General features: G+C 37.0%; 1 protein-coding gene across 3 annotated transcripts in view; it reads right to left on the bottom strand.

Annotated features, from left to right (window-relative positions):
- The window catches only part of LOC134529209 (calcium-dependent secretion activator), a 520,687-nt gene that overhangs the window by 410,552 nt on the left and 82,761 nt on the right, over window positions 1-27,374 (bottom strand). The window contains exons 1-2 of one of the 3 annotated variants that reach the window (XM_063363075.1): window positions 11,631-11,707; window positions 4,123-4,266 (exon numbers count right to left, since the gene is read on the bottom strand). In XM_063363075.1, coding sequence (XP_063219145.1) covers window positions 4,123-4,244 — 122 coding nt within the window. In that variant the 5' untranslated portion in view covers window positions 4,245-4,266; window positions 11,631-11,707. Of the gene's footprint in view, window positions 1-4,122; window positions 4,267-11,630; window positions 11,708-27,374 lie in introns of those variants that run through there. The other 2 variants (XM_063363076.1, XM_063363074.1) reach the window with 2 other exon arrangements.

Consider the following 27,374-nt stretch of genomic DNA (forward strand, 5'->3'; position numbering starts at 1 on the left):
AGTGCCAGGCGTGACACCAGCTGTAAGACGGAGCACCGGCGGGGAACCTCTCACACTACTTGCACCTGCAGCTTACCGGAGTGCTCTCCTCTAGGTTCTGGAGTGTCAGGTGTGTACCTGTGCTGGTGATGTAGTGTGATGAGTGCTACGCTCGCTGGTGCTTCTAGCGCGATAATCTCTATGGAATTCTAGCTATAACCATGACTTTAAAAGCGGAGGAATTAAGATAAACGTGTAAAGCAAGACCCTTGAGTACTTCCAAATATCTCTACACGGCATTTAATACCTCAAATTTATTTTCAAAACACGTTTTTTTAGTCCTATTCACTCTCCAAAAAATACAGTTTGCAAAAACAAATTATGGAAACCGTACTTCTCATGCACCCTGAGCATATTCCTAAATGTTTATCGTAAACAGACACCACTCGGTTGAGCAGATCTCAAATCGCGAGATTTCGTCGGCATCTCTGCACACTACCTGTGTGTCCACGGCCCGGATTACTTCCCGAAGCACCTCCAGGGTGTGAGTACGGCTCGGAACCACTCGCATGCCGACTCAGTGCTCATAGATGAGTCGGGCCAGTTTGTTGGGATCGAACTAACGACCTTCGCCACTCTACTGTAACGCGTTAGCTGCCATGGCGAACCTTTTTTTATTTGTTTTCATAAATTGTTTTTATTAAATGTTTGGCTCATGAGTAGAGACCTGCAAAATTCGCGGATTTATTCGGTGATAGGCTAGAATTCAAACACATATACCTCTTAGATAATTTTGCTATTGGCTTACCGTTCATCTGGATGAATCTCAACCAGTTATAAACCCTCAACCAAAGAAGGATCGAATCACAGTCAAACCAGCTGAGATGACTTACAAGTCGGCAACCAATGAACTTAGCGTTATTTGACCGAGTGTACAGGGGTGTGTGCAGTCTATCCTGAAGGCCATCGAAACCGCTAATTTTGCAGGTCTCTACTCATGAGTGAATTATCAATCAACAACGAGCCAACTACCCACCCTTATTTACTTCTCATTGACATTTTAACAATTTCGTTTACTTTGGCGTGTTTGTGACCGATTCTGACACTTACAAATGTGCACCTGGGCATTACCCGGGACTCGAACCCAGAAACCTTCGAGACGACAGCCCGTGTGCGTTCGACTGCGCTACGGAGGTCTTGCGCTGACGCCGACGGGAGTTGAGGGGAAAAAAAGAGAAAATACAGCAGTGAGGGCGCTACTGCGGCGGCACGTTGATCTGTTTGTTCTAGGGCAGAAGCTAAAATTCACCCCTCGTACTTTTACAACAAAACATATCATATAAATATTAGCCTAGTAAAAATAGACTGATTTAGAGCTTGGTCTGACTCGCCTGTAAATATTCTTTTCTTGTAATCAACTATTACGTGCAGCTACTGTTATCAATTACAGTTAAAAAAGGACTTTTTTAGCGACCAATTTAACTCAAATAAACGAAGAATTCTTCGTAATTTCTACTATCCGAATCTTCGTAGAAATTACGCCGTATTTCAAGTTCTGAGTTTTGTGTTTCGTTATAAACAAAGGCAAACACACACATGGACAAAATAAGTGTGTTCTTAGTGAGGACTTAACCAATTTTTTTTTAAGTGTCATTAATTTACAAAGAACTTTTTTTTTGTATTCGTGTTCAAAGTAAGTGATCTCAGTGTCCGTAAATTTACGAAGAAAGCCGTAAAATTACGAAGATTCCTAGATAATTTTTAACCAGCGTTCTTCGTAAATTAAAGGAGAAAATTCTTAAAAGTATACTTGAAAACAAATCCTGTACAAAACCTGTTACAAATTTCGAGGTCACGCAGCGCCATCTGCATATGTCGTTATGGACAATATCCACCAATGAAAAGCATGTTGAGTACAAACCAACAGTTAAATAGTGCGAAAATAATAATTTTCCTACAAACGTTTTACCTTTAGGATTTTATCATTTTGTCTTGGAAACTATTTTTTCGTGTTCGTTTATTGTTAAGTTGCAAGTTATTCCACGAAATAAGTCTTTATTAATAGAGTTTTATTAACATAAATGCATTTTTTTTAGCTCTAGCATGTACTGAAAGCATGAAATTATGAGGTATACAGTTTTCGATTAATCTATACTAATATTATAAAGCTGAAGAGTTTGTTTGTTTTTTTGTTTGAACGCGCTAATCTCAGGAACCACTGGTCCGATTTGAAAAATTCTTTCAGTGTTGTATAGTACATTTATCGAGGAAGGCTATAGGCTATATTATATTATCAATAACATTAGGGATCCTTACTAAAAGTCCAATTTAGAATCAAATGCGTTTGAGGGGGTTAGATACAACATGAAGTACACGAACTAAGTGTGTGTTGACAATGCCGCAGGCGCTATAAGTTTATTAAGCGAAATACCACTCACTGATTCACTCATCACGAGATCTCTAAAACTATACACCCGATTGACTTGAAATTTAGCATAGTTACTCATTTTGTGATGTAGACGCTCACTAAGAACGGATTCTGCGGAAATCCGATCCCAAGGGGAGTTTCGGGGGCGTAATATATCAAAATTTCCAGTTTTTTGTAGGAAATCACCATGACAACGGCTGTTGCTTTGTTGATGCTTCATTCGTCTCTATGGCAACGGCTATTTCATTGTTAGTGCAGTCCTCATCACCGTTGAAATTTTGCGGGTAATTTAAATATAAAAAATTGCCCTTTTTTTCAAGTATATATATTTTACAGACTTGAAACTTCACAGTAATGTTCCTTATGTTGCGCAGGATGACATTTTCCGAAAAATAGATCCCATGGGTGGTTAAAACCAGGCAACATTGGGTACTTTGTCTGCATGAGAACAGGATTTTGCATTGTTCATGCCTTCTGCGTTTCCATGGCAACGGGCATCGCGCGGCAGTGGCGTACCCACAAGGAGGGGCATGTATAATAGCGGCGCAAGAGTGATCTGCCTGTAGACTGCCGTAGCGAAGTACGGGTACATCAGTTTTACGTTGCGTGCACGAGTCGGGAAACCATCGGTGCTATTCATTTTCTCTCCGGTACATTATACAGCATTGTAATAAATTTCCACTGAATTTTTTTTTATTTACCATTACTGTAAATGGGAGATGTGGCTTAATTTTTTTCCATTAGTAAAGCCGTGCGAAGCCGGGTTGGGCAGCTAGTAGTTTGTAACCAGCTTTAGCTTAGAAACTCTTGATTTTCACTACATAATTCGTAAATCAATAAGAATTAGGTTCTCCCAAAACCCCGAGAAACTCAGGTTTCTGTGTTTGCATGATTTACTGCATTCAGTACATACACGCTATGACTGTTATAAAAATTTTTTCTCAAAGTTCGTAGGGATTTGTTTGGTAGAAAAACCCTTTTATAAACAATAAAATGTGGTTATATTATAAAGTTATCTAAAAATTATGTGTTAAAATACGAAATATTAGAAGAAGAAGAATTTGTGCTGCCACCCCCTTGAATTGCAAGAACACGGGCGTACGTACACTGTTGGAAATGGGAAGCCTACAACTCACGAAGTTTCGGTTCCGTACCACGTTCGTGCAACTTCGGATTTCTCTCAAAAATTGAAATTAAAAAAATCGAAGGGTTAGGTTAGGTTATGTCGGTCACAACATGCTTGTTTTCATTGGAAACTTCTGATTTAGCGGCTGAAGTGGCGTTAATACCAAAACGCAAAAACTTCGGAAATGTTCGGAAATTCTTGCAGGGAACCAAAACTGCGTGAGTTGTAGGCTTCCCGTTGGAAATTACAGCGAGGTTACGAACTTGTCAACAGAGAAACGAAGGGTTGTTCGTGGAAAGTAAACGTGTGATTGGCTGTGAAGCGAGGCGGAGAAGGTCCCCGAACAGGAGGCGAGCTCAGGGCCGCAACTAGAGTCTCTGGCACCCGGGGGATGAATGGATTCATGGCCCCCCCCCCTTCTTTTTTTGCACATACCACACCAATAAAGCGGGGAAGGGGGGGTCCGGGGGTTCTCCCACGGAAAAATGGTGTTATTTAAGCATTTTCCATAGCTAGATGTAACAGTTTCTGTGCATGTAGGGATTGGGCGCCCCCCTGGGCCCCGGACAGTGAGAGCCGCCGAGCTGACCTGGGCAGGCTGGCGGCGCCGGCGGGCACGTCGAGGCTGGCGGCGCCCGACGACTGCGCGTGGTGGTGGTGGCGGTGCTGCTCCTCCTCGCTCTCCTCCTCCGACGAGCTGGGGTCGATCATGGCGTCTCTCGCCTCTCCCCTTCTGCAAACAAACCAACACGTGTTTTGAACACGTCATAACGTCTTATAAATGCACGCACGAGAAAGTGTCACGTTCCGCCTGAGCCGAGCGTGCAAGAACCGGCCAACCACCGTGCGAGAAAATCTCCTATACCTAATATCAAACAGATTAAGGCGGGCTTTTTTTTAACTAATTGTTCGTGATCATATTTAAACAAATTATTTAAATTAAATTTGCAAAAAAACTGTAAATAATATTTGAAAATCAAAAAGCATGCAATCTTTCATCAATGTTTTCCTATATCTAGAGACCCGCAAAATTCGATTATTCATTCGGTGATACGCTAGAATTCAGACACATATACCTCTTAGATAATTTTGCTATTGGCTTACTGTTCATCTGGACGATTCTCAACCAGTTATAAACCCTCAACCAAAGAAGGATCGAATCACAGACAAACCAGCTGAGACGACTTACAAGTCGGCAGCCAATGAACTTGCGTTATTTGCCCGAGTGTACAGGGGTATGTGCAGTCTATCCTGAAGGCCATCGAAACCGCAAATTTTGCAGGTCTCTACTTATGACGTTATCACGTAAAATTATCGTCCGTAAACCGACTTTACAGACAACACCCGTTTTTTTCTCTTTTCCGCGGTAGTTCTTTGAATCAGTCCTACAACATGCGCCGCATGTCACAGAGGGACAAAGAAGTATAACTACACAAACACACGGAAAACAAGCCAAAAATCAGCCGAATTTTTGCTCACTCCAATGCAGATCAAAGCAACAGAAAAACCCCACCTACTTTAACTAGTCACGCGCCCTCTTTTACAGTCAACTTTGCATGCTTTACAACGTCCCGAAGTTCCTCTCTTCACGTCGTTTGACCGTCAGCCTACGTAAAGCGCATTCCACGCAATCAAATTGTGCTGGAAACAATTTTATCGAATTCCTTGAAAGTGTTACGTCATAAATACATCATAACCGCGGCCATCTTCATACAAAAAAAATCAATAAAATTTTTTAGTTTCAGATGCCTATGTCATATATTAAGTATATTAAAATGAATTTTTCATTCATTAATTAAAAGTATTTAGTACTTTTATTGCAGTCTTATCTGTCCCAAAACAGTTAAGTTAGTTTTCCGAAATATTTTAAAGCCATATTTTTCAAAATAATAGCTAATAGTCACATAAACATTAATAAAAATATTATTTGATTTAAAATTCAATAAAATGTTACTAAGTTTTCTCCTCGGTTAATGAAATAAAAAAATAATTTTGGAAGAGCACATGTTGATTTTTTTAAGTAATTGAATACTGTGGGAAACACCTTTCAGTAAACATTTAATATATTCATTGAATCCACTGTTTAAAGTGTGTTCAGGTATGTCCTTAAACTCAATATATTTGATGGAGTGAAATGGCGTTAAGCGTATGCATTAGTGCTATACTCAAATCGGCCGATTTTGTTGAAAAAAAAATGAAAATTTTATTTGATTTCGTGTAAAAAAAAAAAAAAAAAAGCTCTATCGTATTTTGTTATTTTGTAGGCCTACCGGATATCAAACGAAACTTCGGAAAATTACGAATCTACCGAATTACGTAATCCATCTTGTAAATTGGTTTCAGTTTCAAAAAGAAAGAAAAAGTGCTGAAGCATAGTTAGCATATTTTAAAGCTAAAATCTAACAAAATCAAGAAATAACAACTTATTGAAGTTTGTAACTGAAAGGTAGGCACATACTTACTTTTACATAGGTTTTACGATTATTTTCATACAGTCAGCTATGTGGTACCAAGTAAGGTCACACGAAAATAAAAAAAATTCGACTCGAGTTCGGAAGGATGGGAGGACCCGAGTGAAAACTGCGGTCCACTCATTCTGATTCCGCTTTTCACGTTTCCTCCGACACAACTGCACGGTTCCTAGCCATAACACCCCATAGGCTGAATGCTTCCGCACGCCGCTCAAAATAACTCGCCTGACCCAGAGCAGCCGGCGTGGACGTCGACACTGAAGATGAATGGCCGGGCAGAAGTGGAAGGGGGGGTCAATTACCCAACCTCAAGGAGGGGGAAATGGGGAGACTCATTAACGCTCACACATCAGTCGTTACACTTGCGACATTACTAGAGACCTGCGGTTTCGATGGCCTTCAGGATAGACTGCACATACCCCTGTACACTCGGGAAAATAACGCAAGTTCATTGGCTGCCGACTTGTAAGTCGTCTCAGCTGGTTTGTCTGTGATTCGATCCTTCTTTGGTTGAGGGTTTATAACTGGTTGAGATTCGTCCAGATAATCATTGATCAGTAAGCAAATAGCAAAATTATCTAAGAGGTATATGTGTTTGAATTCTAACCTATCACCAAATGAATCCGCGAATTTTGCAGGTCTCTAACATTACACATCCTACTGCCAGCTCCGCTTCAAAAAATGACGCACCCAATGGTGTGCTTGTGCTGCCAAGGCGGGGTGATAAGCGCGACACTATAGGTGCCTGCTCCCTGATTATGGCGACTGCAATGTCGACCGAAGCGTTGGTGAATTATTCACCTAGGACACGGCTACAACCCAGAAGCCAAGCTACTTCAGACAATGGCCGTGAAAGCCTTCGAACAATAATATTAAATGCTCTTCGTAAACAGACCCCACTCGGATAACTTTGAGCAGGTTTCTGCAGGTTTCTGCGCGCCGTATGCGTGCCCGGGTTAGAGGGGCCCTGGAGTTACTGCCCGCGCGACTGTCGGGCATGTTTACCCAGCGCTCCCTCCAATTACGTGGGGTTTCCCTGAGCCTTCTGTCGGGGCGCCCGTGGCCCCGTAGCCACGGCAACGCCAAGCCGGCGGTGCGCGCCAACTCCCTGAACGCCCACTCGCGACCTGAGAAGCCCCGCGCACCTCTTGAGCCAGGCCTCTGCCGTGGGACCGCGTTTCGGTCACTTTCGCACAGTCCTCAGATGCTTAATCAATCCATTTACATTATCTACAAATATTTTTTCCCCTCATTTTTTCAACAATGTAGGCTACCTACTAACAAGTAGTGAGGCAGTCACGTATAAAAGTGAACTTCTCAATTTATCTTAAGCAACTCTTTGTTGGGCCTAGATTTGTTTATTTCACAGGGTTTTTTGACGTGACAACGTCTAATAAATCGATGAACGCAGGCTGCACGCACGAAAAAGTGTCCCGTTACGCACATTTTTCCGTTACGCTGTGTCCCATTACGCACATTGTTCCGTTACGCTGTGTCCCGTTACGCTCATTGTACGCTTGCGCCGCATCTATCTCTCTTCCACTCGATTGGCCTATGCGTCCGAGGAGAAGAAAGACAGCGGCAGCACACAACTTACATCTACACGTGAACTGTTTCGTCGACTTTTTATAAAGTGAAGTGAAAAGTTAATGTGGTTTTCATTGCTTATTACAACAACAATTTCGGCAATAAAAGTTAATTATTCTTGCATTTTAAAAATCTGATTACTATTATAATTTCAAGTATTTATTATTTTATTATGAAAATAAAAATGATTCAATTTTATTCATAAAAGTATGCAATCATTTCATCAATGTTTTGTTATGACGTCATGTCAAACTATCGTCCGTAAACCGACTTTACAGACAATCAATTTTTTTTACGATGTTTTCAAAACTCATTCGAATATGTCTAAGTTTGGTGTTGGCAAAATTATTTTAGCTAGCTGTGTTAAAATATTAAAGTAACATAAAATGTAGCCCCCTCCTGCCTCAAATAGCCAACGAGCCAAATTTTTCAGGATGTAAATACACAAAACACTAAAACACTAAAACATCCCGCGAATGTTTCCTATTTAAATTGAACGATTATCGCTGGAATTTTAAACGGCTTTTAACGTTGTGAAACATGAGTCAGCAACAAGCGCAAATGACGGGACAGCACGAATGAACGAGAAACACATAACTAGAGATAAATCTCTCAAACAGACTTCGTAAAAAAAGACACAAATTGACATTAAAGAAACCGGGCACACCCACATTAATACCTAAGGATTATCAAATGTGGCGAAAAATTAGCAATGAATAAAAACAACAAATTGCAAGCATCAGTAGATGATTGTAGTAAAATAAATTCATAAAGAACAACAAAACATAAAAACTAGACTAAATAAATATCAAGAGTAGATACATGGACACAAAACAGTAAAAAAAAAAAAAAAAAAAAAAAAACAGGAAGGACAACACAGAATGGCCTGAAATCTGTTCCTTTCCTCGTGTGAAACTGTATCGCAGTATACAGTACAAGGTATGTGTCATTCCGTTTTATTATGTTGTTTCCCATTCGCTCTCTTTAAAATGTATTCTGTCGTTTGCTATTTTTGGTAACTCATGTTTGACAGTGGTAAGCGTCAAATTAAATCTCAACTATAACCATAAATAATAATCATTGCCGTAAAAAATTAAAAATAAATTTATATTGAGTGGCAGAAATCGGAAGTTCATACTTTCAGCTTTTCGGTCACTTTCATAGTCATAAGCAGTCATAAGATTCTTAATCAATTAATTTTCATTTTCTACAAATATTTTTTTTCCTAATTTTTTCAACAAATTACTAACAAGTAGTGAGGCAGTCATGTATAAAAGTTAACTTTTCAACTATCTTTCTGACTAATGTAAATGTCCAAAGCAATTCTGATACCCATTGTAAAGGTACGATCAGGATTCCGACACCATCCGAGTAAACTATTGAAGGATTGGTAGGGGGGAAGGACTGAATTCGGTATCTCCGCACTTGTCGATTTAATGTTTTTCCTTATTCCGTGAATTCATAAGGAGTACTTTAGTATTACAACACACTCGTTCGGTTCATTAAAATCTCTATTTATTGTCTTTTCACGGATCTGTACTTTACATATTCGGTCGCGGGATGCCTCATCTCTCTCTAGCTTCGAACCGAAGACACTATCGGTTATGCAACCCGCCCAACTCGCGGATATCTACCACTCTCGTGTTACAGTGTGTCTTAAGCAACTCTGGACGCTACCAACGTAACTCTGCTCTCGTCATAGTCCGTGCAGCCAACTGTCTGGTCAGCTGAGCGAGGTACGGGGCTGAGGCGGTGACTCTGCTGGGTTGGTGGCCCCAGCCGCTGGACTTTGCCGAAGCTCTAATACCTGCCCGATCAAAAAAGAGGGAGTTATCCCTAGCAGTTCTGTTTAAATGTATTTCTCTGGAATTAATAACAGGACCTGTAAGCCACTGGTGGAGGATGCCGACCAAAAGGTTGGAACGAAGCTGCCCCGTCACCACTGAGACCTCCACACCGCAAGAGGAACTGCTGGCTGTCAGACACGCCTCGCCAGCGGCTGTCGGGAGGAGCGACCAACTCACAGCTGACGAGTGCCACGACCGACACGACACGACAAGTCCGAACAGGCGTCGTGCATCGTTCCAGCACGACAAAGTTAATAGCGTATTATGGTCACAATGCCACGACGAACTCTAATATGGCTGTCGGCAAATCATCCCAAACAAAAAGGGTCCATAAAATGCAATATATAACGCACAGAAAAAAATGTGTAGGCCCTATAGATATGCTAGCTAGGGTATATAGATAACAATATAATATTTAATGGTCTATCGCATAAAGTGAGATTAAGTTTATTTTAGATATACAAGGAAGCAAGCTAAACAAATTTAGATAAGGGACAAATTAATAATTTTACTGTTAACTATACTAAAAATTTAAAAAAATGGGTGCGTGTACTTATGTACGCGCGTGAGAAGTTATACTTCTTTGGCATCATTAAAAATAGTTTTTAATTGCATGCAAATAATTAATTACAATAAAATAGTAAAAGGGCTGGAAAAATATAGTCAACACAGTCAATAGGGTTCAGTTTAAAATTGAAAAATAAAATAAATAAAATTTAGAGAATAATAAATATATATGACATAATTTGTGATAAATATTACAAGATTCTTAATTTTAAATATTTATTATTGATTATTTAATATTATAAAAGAAAATAAATAAATTTAATAATAAATTCAAAAATTTTATTTGTTTATTCATTTTTTAAATATTTACTTCTTATTTTCTTAATTTAATATTCACTTTCCATTTTTATCAAAAAGTTTTCATCAAATTTGTTTATTTATTTTTATAAATATTTATTACTTATTCAATTTAATAATAAATATTAAAAATTAATATTTTAATTTGATTTTAGATTTTAATTTTTATCACAAATTTTTTGTTAAATGTTTTATTATATTTATTTCTTTATTTTGTAAATATTAAATAACCAATAATAAATATTTAACATTAATAATTTAATAATATTTAGTATTATTATATTAAATAATAATATTTTAATTAATATCAATAAATAATACAAACGGATACTTAACCTCAATTATATTGGAGCACTTGAAAAAGTATATAAGCACAATTTTTTTTACTAATATTTACGAATAGTAAATAATATTAATCAAAATATTCAATTTAAATCACTACTGAATATAATTTATTAGCACATATATAATTCGCACTTGTATGAAACTAAAACACGTGTTGTGAATATAGAAACTAGAAACATGTGGATGGATATTATAAATATGAAAACAGTGATCAGAGGCGACGAGCGTGCCAACATGCGCGACTATAATAGAGGTTCTATTTCTATTTTGTTGGTAGCTTTTTTTCGAGACTTAATGAGCGGTTTAGCGGGCAGCTTCAAACTGTTAATTTTTTGTTACAGTGATGCGCGCGCATCTTAAAATTTCACTCTCTTCATTTTTTTCATAACGCCCCTAAAGAAGTATAACTTCAAAAAAAAGTAATAAACAGTCGAAGTCACACTAAAAAAAGTGAATGTGTACACAAACGTAAAACCAAATTTCGTTTTTCAATTTAAAGATTTACAAAGAAGGTAAATTCTTTGAAGTTTAGTTCTATAAGGTTTTCGTTTTGCTTTCCGCCGTGTGGCACGACACGTCGGAATTAGAAACAGAATCTACTTCTTGCGGACCGTCAGGGCGCGTATTTTGTCGTCTTGACGTCACGGTGACCTTGTATTTCATTGGCTACCGAGCACGTCGGGCCTGTCGCGCTCGTCGTGGCATTTACAATAAAGTCTGATATCAAGTTCCCTTACAGTGACCATGCACTCGTTCTCGTGGTGCGGGAAAACGAGCGTGAACCAACTTGAAGCGCCTCGAAATGTCTCTGCGCAAACACTCGTTCCGCGTGCGGGCACAACGGTTGAACTAGGGCTGCTTGCAGAGTCAAGTGAGTCAAGTCTGAGAAAAAAACTTGGCAGGTTAATCAAATGGAAGAATACTCCACTTCGTCTCAAGTCACGACTGTGCAAGCCGGCCCAAGTGTCGCCCCGCGCACTCACCTGCGCAGCTGTGCCACAGCAAACACGGCGTCACAGGAGGCCTGCGTCAAACACGCTTCTTGCTCCGCGGACCAGTCGACACTGGCTGGCGCGATCATATCAGCCGGCCAGGAAAGCTGCCTTTCCTTCCTTCCCCTTCCCCCTTCCTCGTTCCCCCTTCCACTTTCCCCACATGTTCCTCGTTCTGCGCAGGCGTAGAGCGAATACAGATAGAGACGGAGCGGAAGTTCGGATGAAGGAATATATAGTAAACAGGATTTCACTCCCAGGTTAAAAATAATTCCTTATTTTTCTCTCTGAATCCGGTCGCTAATGATTATCACACTACCAACCATACAGCATAAAAACAAGGAAATTTAGTTTTGTCCCGCATTATATCAGGATATAGTTTATTTATTAGAATTCTTCGGGTTCAGGTTCCAGGTCTCTTTAATAAATGTATACTTTTTTTAATAAAATATCGACTGATTTGTATTTTTTAGTATCTTGATATGCATTACATAAAAATTAGTATTACCTATTTACAAGATTTCTTTAGAGTCCGAACGTGGTGTTTGTTGGAGATATATAACAATGTTAGATTAACCAAGTTGTTTTCACAATATATAACCTAATGCCCATATAATATACACGAATTGGCTTTATTAAGTGGTAGCTACAAACACCGAAAATATTCAAATTAACTAGTTACTTCAAGAATCAACTGATACTTTCAAACACACATGGTCCCACAAAGTCGCATAAATGTTGGTATTTAAACATAAACGTTTTCCGAGGTCTCCCGATTCCTTTACATTTAGGCGCTACACATTATTTAATGGTTGTGCATCCTATTTATTATTTTTAAAATATGTATAATACAGGCATATTCAAAACACAACTATCTTTTAACGAGTGTAATTTAAAAATTAAGGACTTCAACATGATGGTGTAACATTTGTTCATTTGCACCTTTATTAAAAAGAAACATTTGTCATGTGATTTCCTCAACACTGAAATGTTGTACTAGTTAATTATATTAAGAAAGTAAATCAACAGTTTTTTCACAAATCAAAATATTAAAAATTATATATAATTCAGCTTCGAATGTGAATTACACTCTTATGTCGGTATGGATGGAATCCTTAGTGTCCAATAGGCCCAAACTAGTGGCATATCTTATTTGACTCGAATTCTTGCCATCGCTTAACCTCGGGATTTTTTTCAACATGCTGGTTAAAAGCGCAATGTAAAGGAATCAAGTGACGTACCTAACAAAGAAACTAAAGCTATTAAAAACGAGTAAATTATTGATTTGAAAATTGCAGCAATGATTGATTGATGATGATGAAAATTGTTACGTCACCTGATACCTGTCGTTAGATTTCGGTCAAATGGGCCGGGGGGGGGGGAGCGTGCCAACCCACCCCCGAAAAAAATTTGAAGTAATAATTACACCCGCCCCTTAAATTAACGCTGTTAGAATTACGCGGTTTTGAAGTAACGACACCAATCAATTACGGCTTGATTTGAAGTAGCGTGGTAATAGATTTGAAGCAGCACTTTTTGACGTGACAACGTCTAATAAATCGATGAACGCCGGCTGCACGCACGAAAAAGTGTCCCGTTACGCACATTGTTCCGTTACGCTGTGTCGCGTTACGCTCATTGTACGCTTGCGCCGCATCTATCTCTCTTCCACTCGACTGTTTATAAAGTGAAGTGAAAAGTTAATGTGGTTTTCATTGCTTATTACCACAACAATTTCGGCAATAAAGGTTAATTATTCTTGCATTTTATAAATCTGATTACTAGTATAATTTCAAGTATTTATTCTTTTATTATCAAAATAAAAATGATTCAATTTTATTCATAAAGTATGCAATCATTTCATCAATGTTTTGTTATGACGTTGTCATGTTAAACTATCGTCCGTAAACCGACTTTACAGACAACCAATTTTTTTTTTCTTTTGCGTGATTTTTTATTTCCGTGCGCACACGATGGAAACGCCATTTGTGTAGCGTTAAATACAGTGCAACGAATTAATAATGTGACGAATCAACAAACAATATTTTGCCCTTTTATTAACAGCTAATAATTTTCTTCTCTGCGTATTTATTTCCGACGACCCCCGAGTGTTCAGCCAACGTTTATATTACGCCATTCCGCATGTCAGCAGTAGCTATGGAGAGAAAAGGCAGTCTTTCTGGGCTAGTTTACCTTGCGTGAACTAGGATGCGCTAGTGATATCATGGCAGACATGCATTTAGTAAATAGAGTCGGAAATTATGTTAACAGGTTAACAGTTTCTTTGCTTGTCTGTCAAGTTATTTTATCTGTAGCTCTGTTTATTGAGCTAGTGAGCTTTTTATATAGCTGTGTATCTGAGATCATTTGCATTTTGCTGTTATGGAATCTTAATTTTTTGTTAAGTCAACTACATTCATAATTAAGAGACAAGCCTCTTTCCAAAACGTTTTACAAATATACTGTGTGCGTAAGTGACAGTGTTAGTGACAGCACTGTTAGTGGCAGTGCCAGTAACAATGTTTCTTTTGGTGTCGCAAATACCAGTACCGTTGATCCAGACCCAGTTGTGATATGATATTGGAAAATATTGTCAAAGCAATTCCGTTCGCTCGTTAACAAATGAAGAAAAAAAATTCGCTTGTAGAAAGTGTTAAGAAACTTCAACCTGTATACAAATTTCCTTCTACTTTTATTGGTTCCAGTTCAAACCATAATACACCTTTTCAAATGAAATGGCTAGAAGAATTTGAATGGTTGGCTTATTCTAAAGAAAAATCTAGATCTTTTTGTAAATATTGCGTAATATTTCCTGACTCCAAAAGTGTAGGAAATGGAGATCACAGGGGCATTAGTAACACAGGCCTTTAGTAATTTGAAAAAAAAAAAAGCCAAGGAAATGTTTTGTGAACATGAAAATTGCGCTTATCATAAAACATCAGTTTTGATTGCTGAAAACACTAAATTCATTGTTACAAAAAAAAAACTGAGTGTGTTATCAATCAAGTCAAAGCTCATGGAAGATTGGATACCAAAAAAAAAGACTGATCCCTATAGTACAAACTATAAGATTTTATGGAAGGCAGCAAATAGCAGTAAGATGTCATCGTGACGGTGGACGAATAGGTTTAGAATAGCCAGAAAAAAATTACGGAAATGTTCTATCACTGCTGAGATACAGAGCTAGCAGTAGAGATGATGACCTTAAGGACCAATTAATAAACAGTGAGTGGTGGGAGGAGCATGTACACAAGTTCTTTTATTCAAAACGAGCTCATTAGCACCTTTGGTCATTTGATCCAGTCTCAAATTGTGACAAATGTAAGGACGTATTTTTTTTATTCCGTTTTAGCAGATGAAACCACTAACATTAGCCAAATAAAACAGTTTTCTTTTTTTTTACGGTATACATAATACCAAATTAGAGAATATTTACTAACTTTTGTCCCCGTTTGTGACGTTACTGCTGCAGGCTTAGCTAACCCAGTGTTAGAGACCTTGTAATGTTTAGGACTTGACTTAGAGAAAATGAGAGCTCAAGGACACGATGGTGCTGCCACGATGAGAGGGCAATTCAGAAGGTACAAGCTTTATCAAAGAAAAACTACCACAAGCCTTGCATACACATTCTTCTTCACATAGTTTAAATTTGTGTTTGTCGGATGCAAGTAACATTCCTTCTATAAAAAAATGTATGGGCGTTATCAAAGAGTCTCGGATTCTTCCATATGTCAGCTAAAAGAACTGAAATACTTAAATCAACGATGTTTGACTGTTACCCAGAACAGGAAAAAAAACATATATTTTAATGTATGAAACAAGGTAAGTGGAAAGGCATGGCTCGGTGTTTTTATTTAAATTTATTTTAGAACCAATCCTTCTCTCTCTTTCGAAAATATAAGAAGACTCAAGTGATTCAGCACCTAATGTACATGCTTAAAGTTGTTCTATCAGTCAGTTTCAATTTTTTGTCAATAATTTTTTTTTTCTTTTGAGCCGCGTGCTGTAAACTACCAATAACTTTTCTGAGAAGCTTGAAAAAAAACATAGTTATTTCTCAAGCCATAGAAAATGTTACAAGTGTCTTAGATCTGCTGTCGAAACAAAGGGTAGATGATAACGACAACTTTAAAACCCTGTATGCTCAAGTAAAGAACTCGCTGCAATTCTCGACATTAAAGAAGTTATTCCAAGAGTTTGTCGCCTTCAAACAGCCCGAACAAAGTACCTTACAGAACAGAAGAAGAATACGATCGACGAGCTGTTTATGCACCTTACCTTGATGATTTTTGTAATTCACTGAAGGAACGCTTTTAATCTCACAAGGAAACAGTTGCATCCTTACGACACATCTTTCCAGAATTTTGAACCAAATCAGATTTCGGTTCATTGGAAGCTGCTTTCAATTTATACGAATAAGATTTGTCACCTGAAGAGGTCGTGCAAAGTGAGTTTATGTTGTGGAAAAAAAGTGGAGTCAGGACAAATCTGAAAATCTTACCAAAACCTCCATTGGTTCTTTATAAAAATTTGACAAGACTTTCTTCCCTAACATTTATATTCGCTTGAAACTGCTAGCAGTTCTGCCTGTTTATGTTGCAACTGTGAAAAGAAGCTTTTCAAGTTTAAGAAGATTGAAAACTTACTTAAGAAATTCTACATAGGAAAATATAAGTAATGGACTAGCATTGTTTTCGATCCACAGAGACATTAAAATAAGCAATGAAGAAGTTCTTGACAACTTTGTTAGTGTACCACGAAATTTGGACTTCGTTTTGTAAACTTTACAAAAAAGGCAAACTTCTTACTTTAATGTATTCACTTTATGACTCCATATTTAAAGCTCAAAAATAATACACCAACATTATTTTCCGTTGTAGAAAATTTACATTATTGGGTTGTTGGGACCAGAGTTAAAAAAAAGCATAATTACAAAAGTTAACACATTAAGTTTGTAAAAAAAAGCAAGAGGAGTGAAGAAAATAATATTAATGCAAATACAATTCAATGTTAAATTCGTGCGTGTTATAAAACAAAGCGCTATCATATAATAAAGCATTAGTTCAGTTCAGTTATAAAAATTAATTGAAATCTTAAAGAAATCTTAGTAAAAACTATATTGTTTGATCACAAAACTTTGCTTAAAACCCCCTGAAAACCATCCTTGATCATTGAATGATGGTCACTTAAAAAAAAAACGCAAATAGCAGTAAGTTTTGTCATGTTGCCTCCCCTTCCCTCAAATTATAACCTATATTCGCCATTCCTGTCAGTATTGAGGCAAGCTGTATGCAAGCGCAGTAGTGATTGGCGTATGGCGACGACCGCGTTACTGCAGAGGCGAACGTTTAAACCAAGGGGTGGCCACGTTCGTATTATAGCATGGTAAGCGTGTGAAGCCGTTTTTTGTCTTAAGTTCATTTTTGCGCCATATTGGTTATACGCCCAAAACATTGGATTTAGTCAGGGACTGTAAGTAACGCGCTACTAGTAACGACGTTATTTGTAACAGTTACTTTTTATGGTAACGATCGTGGTAACGCAATGTATTAAGTTTTCAGTAACTGTAACTGTAACTGAATTACATTTTCCGCCTTAAAGTAACGATAATTGTCGTTATTTCTTGCGTTACATTTTTAAAATGTATTTCTTATTGAACGAACAACGATTTGTTGATTTTTTCAATCCCAGAACGAAAATCCCGACAAGCATATTATTTGCGATGGTATTTCTTGTACTTGTAAAACTGCTGTTGGCTAGCCTGCGCTCGTATTTTGATTGCCATTTATTTAATATTTGCGACATGCGGGTTTACTGCTGTTATGTTTAATTAATTAACCTACCTGTGCACATGCACGAAAGCAATGACAGAATCTAATGAAGCGAGAAGCCGAGAAAGCAGTCCAGAACTTTCATTGCCGTGGCCTTCATATTCTTATTATTTCGAAGTTCGGTCGAGTGATCAAAATAACCATATTGTGAAGTGCTTGTTGTGTGGTGCTGCGAACAGTGCGAACAATAAGATGATCCGAACGAACGAACATTTCATTATTTTGTAGTGTAAACTAATTACTCAATGTAATTTAAGACCTAATTTAAAATTTTTCAGTTTAAATAAACATATATCTTTACTAAACACAATACGTTTTATTAGCTTTTAGTTATAACAATATTATATATCACATTTATAGTTTTTCACAAAGTAACTGTTAAAGTAACTTACCTACAGTTACTTTTCTCAGAACTGTAACTGTAACTAGTTTATTTTCAGTAGTGTAACTTGTAGTAGTAACAGGGTTACATTTCCAATGGAGTATTTGTAACTGTAACTGAGTTACTTTTTAAAAGTAACTTTCCGGTCCCTGGATTTAGTGTAGTGTTCGCAGTGTGGAAACAGTTTTAAATGATTTTATTTATGAAAATGACTTTTTTGACGACGGCGATTCTAATTCATACTTACTTGCCATCATCAAAAATGGTCAAGCGCCATTTCCGCAATGTTTTGGGTGGAACGTTATGGCGATGTTGAGGTTAAAATGTTACTTCAACTACGTCACAGCACGCTGTCTCCTGACAATTCCTAAATTCGTGGTTAAAACAGTTAATTACACGTGAATTTTACGAAATCCTGAAGTTACACGAAGGAAAATATTCGGGCGTGTACAAAAGGATTTGTGAATAGTAAGTTTCACAGCGCTGGACTTCGCGCGCGCAGAAGAGAAAGTTTGTTGTCAACACGTGACACGCTCGCTTGATCAGTCAGCGTCAAGAGTTAGCCTACCGATAAATTAACTTTAATTTTGGTTATGCAAACATACCTATCCTTACTGAAAACCTAACATGTAAATCAAAATTAAATCAAAATTCATTATTTCGCCTTATATTGGCCTTTCAACACTAGAAAATATATTTACAAACAATAACATAAAAAATTCGTCGCAAATCTGGAAAATAAATTAACTTATCATTCTTTGTCTCGGATTTTTTATTTTCCTAATAAGGAAGACTTTTTATTTGTGCCTACTCAGGGGCAATGTGCTCAGGAACATAACTCATTCTATAATCTGCACTTATACACTCTACTTGCGCATGGCACTATCATTGGCGTATGTTTGCCAGAAGAAGTGTCAAAATCAGCGTATGCAATATTGACAAATTCGTTTGTTTAAAGAAGGGTTTTCCATCAGACATACACATGTGAATTTTTACATGTTTATTTTAACTGAATGCGGCATAATATACTAATCATGTACTATCAAAAGCTTAATGCAACCATTTTTTACGCACAAAGCTGTTATGAGATATCGTTACCTCAACATGTGTCAACTGCGTAAGTCATGACACGGGTTTTTGACTACTTTATCGGCCAAAATTTCCATTCAATGCTGCGGATATAACCTTGGTACTACGCAGCTTGCGTGCGCGGCCTGTCTCATTATTTCTTCATTCCTGTGCGAATATGGGCTTTTCAGTCGGAATTAAATTGGAATAAACGTGTCAAAATATTCTCGAATTAAAATATACAGTTCGAATAATAAGAGTTGGAGAGATGGGAAATTTATTTTGTGTTTTTTATGATGGTTTAAAAGTCATATTTTTAAAAAATGCTTATTCGTGGTACTTCACATTAATAGTTATAAATACATATACACAAATATAAAAGAAAAACTTACAGATTTAAAAAGATTCTCTGTTAAGTGGTTGAAAAATGCTTTTCGTTTGCTTGTCTCATAAAGAAATATCCAGATTATAGATTGTCTGTTCTGCTGCTCACTGCACACATGTCAAACTCTGGATAGTTGCAGAAGGCCCAGTAACATATTGAGACTGGAAGGTCCACATTTATATTGTACAACAATGACTCAGCATCAATTTCAGTTGTTACACAATAGTATATGCAACAACTTTGCTACACTTCGAATACAACAAATATTAATTTCGAAACGTATCTATACTAATATTATAAAGATGAAGAGTTTGTTTGTTTGTTTGTTAGAACGCGCTAATCTCAGGAACCACTGGTCCGATTTGAAAAATTCTTTCAGTGTTGGATAGTACATTTATCGAGGAAGGCTATAGGCTATATTATATTATCAATAACATTAGGGATCCTTACTAAAAGTCCAATTTAGAATCAAATGCGTTGGAGGGGGTTAGATACAACATGCAGTACACGTACTAAGTGTGTGTTGACAATGCCGCAGGCGCATAGAAGTTTATTTCCTATTGCCTATTTACATTTTTGCCACGCACTAGATGCCTTATCATTCTTAATTTTCCCATACAAGTAAAAAACACCCGTGTGATATTAACAACTAAGCAATAAGTACCATCATAAGAGTTCAATTAGTATTTAAATACTTTTTATCACTTTAAATCGCAAACCTAAACTATTGTTTTTTTCCTCTCTCTGTGTTTAATTTGTTTTTTATTGCCCTTTTTTTCAAGTATATATATATATTACAGACTTGAAACTTCACAGTAATGTTCCTTATGTTACGCAGGATGACATTTTCCGAAAATTATATCCCATGGGTGGTTAAAACCAGGCAACATTGGGTACTTTGTCTGCATGAGAACAGGATTTTGCATTGTTCATGCCTTCTGCGTCTCCATGGCAACGGGCATAGCGCGGCAGTGGCGTACCCACAAGGAGGGGCATGTATAATGAGCGGCGCAAGAGTGATCTGCCTGTAGACTGCCGTAGCGAAGTACGGGTACATCAGTTTTACGTTGCGTGCACGAGTTGGGAAACCATCGGTGCTATTCATTTTCTCTCCGGTACATTGTACAGCATTGTAATAAATTTTCACTGAATTTTTTTTTATTTACCATTACTGTAAATGGGAGATGTGGCTTAATTTTTTTCCATTAGTATAGCCGTGCGAAGTCGGGTCGGACAGCTAGTTTAAAATATAATTGGATACGAAAAATAAATTGTTCGTTTTGATATGAGAACTTTCGAGTATTCGTATAGGCCTAGTGCTTAAAATATTTAACGTGTGTGGAATAATATTTATACCATACATAAGGATACTTATAATCATGTTTGGGAACATAGTCATTAGATGATTCAGACCGATTCTTGTGGCCTGCTTACTTGGCTAACGATTCGCCATCAAAACTGTAAAAATTCAAGAAACATGCTCTTTTGTTAAAATTATTTAATGTTTGATAGTAATATTAAGCAAAAAATATTAATAATTGGGAAGAAAAAAAAATTCCAGGAAAAGTCGTACCTATAAATGTTTAGTTTGGGTCTCTAGTTGCGCTGGCAGTCAATTGCAGTGAAGTTTTCTTTTTCGTAAATAGGATTTACCTGAATTTTATCCAACCGAAAAAATTTACATTAGGCATAAATATTAATAAATTTTTACTCCAAAGAAAATTTACAAATCAAATTTAGTTGGTTTAATAGCGTGATCCGTGAATATTTGTTTCACATACCATGGACATGCATAGCAAAGCAAAGATCAACGAGCGCGTTGTAAACAACCCACGACAATGGGATGTTTAAAATTGTGTCTTTAACAGTCATACAACCCTTACAGTGATGATTGTGTACATTTTATTTAAATTTTTAGTCGTTTGGAGCTTTCTGAACAGTAACAGACATTTTTTTTACCTTCGAAGCGAGCATTTTCTTGAATACGTGTCAAATTATAAGTTGTGCTTACCCAGCTTACTTTTCACACAAATTAAGAATAAGCTACGATAAGATTTAACTTCATTGCAAAACCGAAAAATAAGAAAATGCTCTTTAGACAAGCTGCTAAAAAGAAAATAGAATGTATATAATAAAGTTCATTTTGTTTTGAAAATTATTGCAGTCACTTTTGTTTGTACTTGAACGAGAAAATTACACTAGTTGCAGAACATTTTAGCGAACCAAACTCATAAATTTGACACTCCCAGCGGTTCTAGAAATAGCTTCCGAGTGTAGTCAACGAGCGTCATTGAACGGCTGATTGTGGCTCGTTATGTCACTGTCATATGTTACAGATCTCAAAAAAAATTATTCAGTATTGCGTAGAGTGTGGCTACAAAGATAAAGTAAGCAAAAGAAACATCGTTGACGTAACTTAATGTGACCTCGTGTTTTAACGAATGAGAACGAATATTTCTAGTCCTTGAAATAATGGCAGCAATTTTGATGGTTGCTAGGTGTCCGTGCTAGTATCTTTTTAAAATGTATTTCATGAATTGAGTCTATGCTTCCCCCGCGTGGTCATGATAAATTAAAATGCAAATACAAATCATGATACTTAAGAGTGTGTTGCAATCAGGGCGAGTAATATTATAAGCATATATTTTAATGCTAGGTTTGTGTCACTTAAATCGTTATGATAGTCGTTGACCAGGTTGTCTAGCTGAACGCGTCGCATCATTTAATGATAGCGTCTCTGCGCTACGCATTAAATGACTATCACTGACTGCCGCACAAGCTATATAGCTGTATAGCTCAGCATCAATGTTCAGTGTCGGAGGTCAGCCGACTGCTGATCAATCATAAAATGGGAGGGGTTGTTGAACCTTGTGCTCCTTATCACATTCAATTAGCGTTCTTACGGAAGTGCATGGGCGTAGCCAGGATTTGCGGGAAGCCGGAGGCAAAGTGAGTTTTATGAGAATATATTTTGGATGGACCTGTTCCTGGAGGTCTGGGAACTATGAAATATTTACCCCCTCCCCACAGGAAAATGATGCTTGAAAACCAATTTTTTAGGCTATCTGATAACCTTTCAGTGCTTCTTAACAATCTCCAAATCTTACACTACGATTGCTTATTATTCGGCCTGTGTCCTAAAATGTGTTTAAAGAGACGGCTACTCACATGTTTGGTGGCCATAAATTTAGCCACACATTAGTAATTTCAAGCTGGTAAATGAATTGCATTATTATTGAAAAATAAGATGTGGCCAAACTGACAAGGGGTTAGTTGCCTCACTCTGAACTTGTAAGTACGACCGCCTGCATGTTTTCACTTAAGCAAAGTGGGCAAGTAAAAAAGGAAGCCATTTCCGACTGAAACATTGTGATTATGGCAAATCATGGACAAACTTGAAATAAACATGAAATAAATGTTAGTAGAATTGTTCGATTCAATAAAAGTCGCTGCTTTAAAAAATTGTTTGGACTTTTTAAACGGACACGTCAAGTTTTTAAAGTCTAGGCTTTTAATTTTGGTTAGCATTGAGTACCGCTTTCCCAGTTTTTAACTTTTTATGTTTAACGGGTTCGTAGAGCTCATGTAGCGAGTGTTATGGGTTATATTTCAATACAGGCTTGACTCAGATTTAAGAGCAGGAACTCAGCAATCAAACGGTTCAGAGTCTACTGAAATTTGAGAAGTCCCGATGACTTTAGCTTCTGTGCACAAACGTCAGACTTAAAACCCTAACTTCAACCTTTTCATTTTTAATATGTGCTCCAATATCGCGTTTGTCTAGGTGATACTTCACTTTTTTTCTCCGGTTATCATGTACTTTATTGCAAACCAAATAACTTTTTTATCGTCAAGCTTTATACTGAAGGAGGTTTGTTTGAATTTTGTCATTCTGACTGAACGATAGTGGATAAAACCTGCTTCTGTAACTTTAGTGGACTAGCAAGAAGATTCCCGCTATAACCACAAACATTTTACTTCTTTTGTCACCAATAAACTACATATTTGTGAAATGTGAGGAAAAAACGTTCATCCTCAATACAGCTCTTATGTTCATATTTCTGCGCAGCTACTGTGTAGGCAGGAAACAAGTTAATTTGTACAGGTAAAAACAATCGACGTTCTTGTGACATGTTCTTATACAAGATTCTCTCCCACATGTTATAATTAGTCACAAACATGAGGATGTTTCATACTTTTAGCATTTTAGTGCTTCTAAGTATCTAAGTATCTAAGAATGTGGGTCAAGTACCTACTGGTATTTTGGCTGATAAAATGTATATTTGGACTAAGTGTTTGTGTACCAAAACTTATTCCATTCGACTCTCTCATTGGACACTAAATTCCCGTTTTTTAAGTGGCACTGTACCCCACCATAACATTATATATTTTTTAATATAATTAACGGTTTTCTTCACATTAACCATCAAGGACATATTCACGCTTGTCTTCGTTGCCGAACTGCACAGTTCTAAAAAAAATTAAAAAAGCAAGCTTTAAGTTTTTTTCAATCCAATTGACGACAAAGTCCAAACATATTTTACCAAGTCAGACGTTGTGTCAGCGAAAAGCTCTTAAATATTAGTTTATTAAAGCACTAATTTCGTGTATTATTTGCCCACAATTCCAATTTTAAGGCTTGGATAATATCTTAAAACAGTAACAATGCAACAAAGTTTATGAACTAAAGTGTATTAAGAAAAATATATTCCCAACAACACAAGTGCCCAGTCATATTTTACTTGTGGCTGTACAGGACATACGCACTCTAAAAGGAAGTATTTGACTCAGGTAATAAGCAGAAAATTACAAACTGTTAAAATTTTTTACCTATAAGTAGTTAACGAGAAGTACTTGAGATAAAATGTCCTCGGATCTTCGTTGACATCTTCGTATATTCTAAGGTTCTGTGTTTATTTACTTTAAGCATGGACTCTCAAGAAACATATTGCATTAATATCAAACATTTGTTAATTCCACACAAAAAACACATCCACAGGCCAGTTTACCATTTTTACAAAGGAATATATAACTTAGAAGTCAACACACGGCTTCGATTCTACAAAAATCCATGTTTATCTAAGTTTTCGAAGGATTCTTCCGTTAATAGGTGCATTTTCTTTGAAATGTCGGTGAATTTACTTTAAGTTATAATAGTGCAGATAGGCTACTAAAACATGTAAAAACTATGACATAATTCCGAGAATAAACATTAAATATACATTTCCTATAACAAAAAAGTTAAATTAAGCCTGGTTGCTGCCAATTAGATATCGTATAGCAAGTGAGTCAACGTAATGTATACATTTCAACGGATTATGTTTTTTGCAAGTGACTACCGAAGCAATAAACAAAATTTCGAGCGAGTCTTTCAGTAATCACCCGTGATGTGTAACATCTAACCTCGGTAACGAGCAAATTCGTGTGTTCTCATGTTGCAGATACAAGTATAATACGAAATTCGGACACAAATTTTAACGTAGGATTTTTTTAAATAATGCCTAGCGTGATAAATGTACGCAAATTGTGTTTTCATACATTTCTGGGCGCAAATCACACGTAGTTTCCTGACCCACAGCTAGAATTTGCTGCCGGGGTATCTACGTCAACTATTTCATCATTTGAGCCACAGACAGAAATTTTAAACTATATAATCGAATGTATCCAGTAAACACGAAAAATATTTGGAAAAATACTAAACCCTAGCTTTGGATCTGATTTTCGACAAATATTTTTATTCAAATACTGTCCATCTGTTTAAAATTAATATCCATTTAATACTGTAAAGTTTCTCCTTATCTTTGTGAACTTTGATTCGCGCCATCAGTCACAGATGGCAGCACCATAGTTGTTACTCATTTCCCTTCCTTGACTTCGGAATTACTCCCACCAAAAGCTGTATGCCGAGAGCTCATATGTTACACATAAAAAATTTTACCGTGCCAGACACGTATTGAAAATACACTGAAGGTTGTGATGATGGTGGACACCCTTAAACATTATTTTAATACCCTTCTAGGCAAAAAAAACTGTTTTAGCAGTCAGTTGGACTAAAACAAATTTATTAAGAGATTTATAAAAAGTCAAATTGTAAAATAGTCTTAACCTCTTCAACTGTTACATTTCCAAGGCGTCTAGATTATAAGCCAGAAAAATGAACAGGTAAATGGTTTCCCAATTTCTAAACCCCCTTCTCCATAGAAAATCAAATTCTAGTCTCGTAACTAGGCCAGCGGAACTACTGAGCCTTCTGTTACTAACTTAAACATAAATCAGCAACTTCCGGGCCTCGAGTGTGAAAGTGAGGCCACGGTGGATAAAAGGGTGATTCGAGTTCGATTTCCGGCAGGATCAAACACGTAAGTTTTCGCCAGAGGGAAACGAAGTGGACGTTGCCACGGGCCAGTAAGTGTTCTCGGTGTACTCCAGTTCATCGTTTCTCCATCTCAGTCGTTTCCAAACACATCGATGTCAACGTTTAGGGGCTCGCCCCTAATATGTAGTGTGTTGTCGCTTTTCAGGCCCAGTAGTGAGGAGACAGCCCTATAATTTCATTGCATTTGGCCAATGACAAAAGTGTGATTCACGTGCCTATACTCGGTCCGGAAACATGGTTCCATGTGTGGAGCCGAGAAGCCGGTCAACCATATTGGATTATGACATCATGGCAACTATCTTTGAAGACCTTTGACATAAACCTTTTCAACCTGGAACTTTGACCTTGACCCCAGCCACCATCATGGATGACATTGATCCCGGCCGCCATATTGGATTCCACCATCTTTTAATCCACGATTTTGGATTATGACATCATGGCCGATATTTTGAAAACTGACATCGTAGCTGCAATCTTTTTTTTTTCTGTTTAAGGTTACCATATTGAATTCTGAAATCACAGCTGCCATCTTGTTTTTTGCTGGATGTCGCAATTTTTGATTCCACAGTTTGTTCCTAGAGTGTACCAGCATCGCTCTGTCTCATGCACATAAGATATATGTTTCATTATCTACCAGTGTTGTGAAACTTATAGAATAAATTTAATTTAAAAATACATTGGAAGCGAGGTGATTCGAACCATGGCAGGTTGGACCTCTGGTATGGAAAACATGCGCATTTGTTCACCCAGCCATCGGACATATACCAGAATAAGAATTTTATATTTATATTTTTTGGACTTGTATTTTTTTAATATTAAGGAATAATAGTAGCACCTGCTATAGGGCACTGCCGACATCTTTGTTTTTAATGCTTCCTTCTAGGAGCACTAGTGTCATGCATTGCACACATTGTCTGCTAGAGTGCGCTGCTGCCATCTTGGTTTAATTTATACCTTCTACAGTGCAGTAGTGTTAACCAACAGACTGTCGTAGTATTTGCCATATTGTCAGCCATTTTAGATATCATTTTGAAAATCTGTAATTACTAACCTAAAAATTCGGAAAAAATATTCTAAAAATAATTTTGTAAAAACCTTTTATTATATCGATTAATTAGATTGGTTCCTATCCTCGCTTTAATCCTTGATCGGTGAAAAAAAAGTATTTTTTCCTTAAAATTACTTATTTAATTATATATAAGGAAATGTTCCTAAATATTCCTAAATTCCTAATATAACAGCCTCCAGGAAGCAGCAGCTATCATATTGTTCGCCATATTGAAAAGCTGTAATTAAAAACCTAGAAATTCGAAAATAACTCTACAAATAATTGAATAATTATATTTTGGTGTATTTATTAATTCAATTGATTTCCATACTTGGATCAATCCTTTGTCAGAGTTAGAAGTAATTAAAGCTTAAAATCACTTATTCAATTCATTTTCCCCATTACCTTTGACGAGTGTATTAAACTTCATTACCTAGAACAAGGACTCTATACCAGTTAACTATCCAGCTGAATAAATATGTTACCATATTCGGCGCATTTTATGACTACTAGCGTGCCAAATACATGCATGTAGGCCAAGCGTCTCCGAACCATTAGGCCTTCTTCGTGTCTTTAAAACAAGCCACGGAAAATGCCAGGCATACAGATCAAACGTATCCGAATCATTAGACCTTTTTTTTCTTC

The sequence above is a fragment of the Bacillus rossius genome, chromosome 2 (assembly GCF_032445375.1).
Source record: "Bacillus rossius redtenbacheri isolate Brsri chromosome 2, Brsri_v3, whole genome shotgun sequence".
Lineage (NCBI taxonomy): Eukaryota > Metazoa > Arthropoda > Insecta > Phasmatodea > Bacillidae > Bacillus > Bacillus rossius.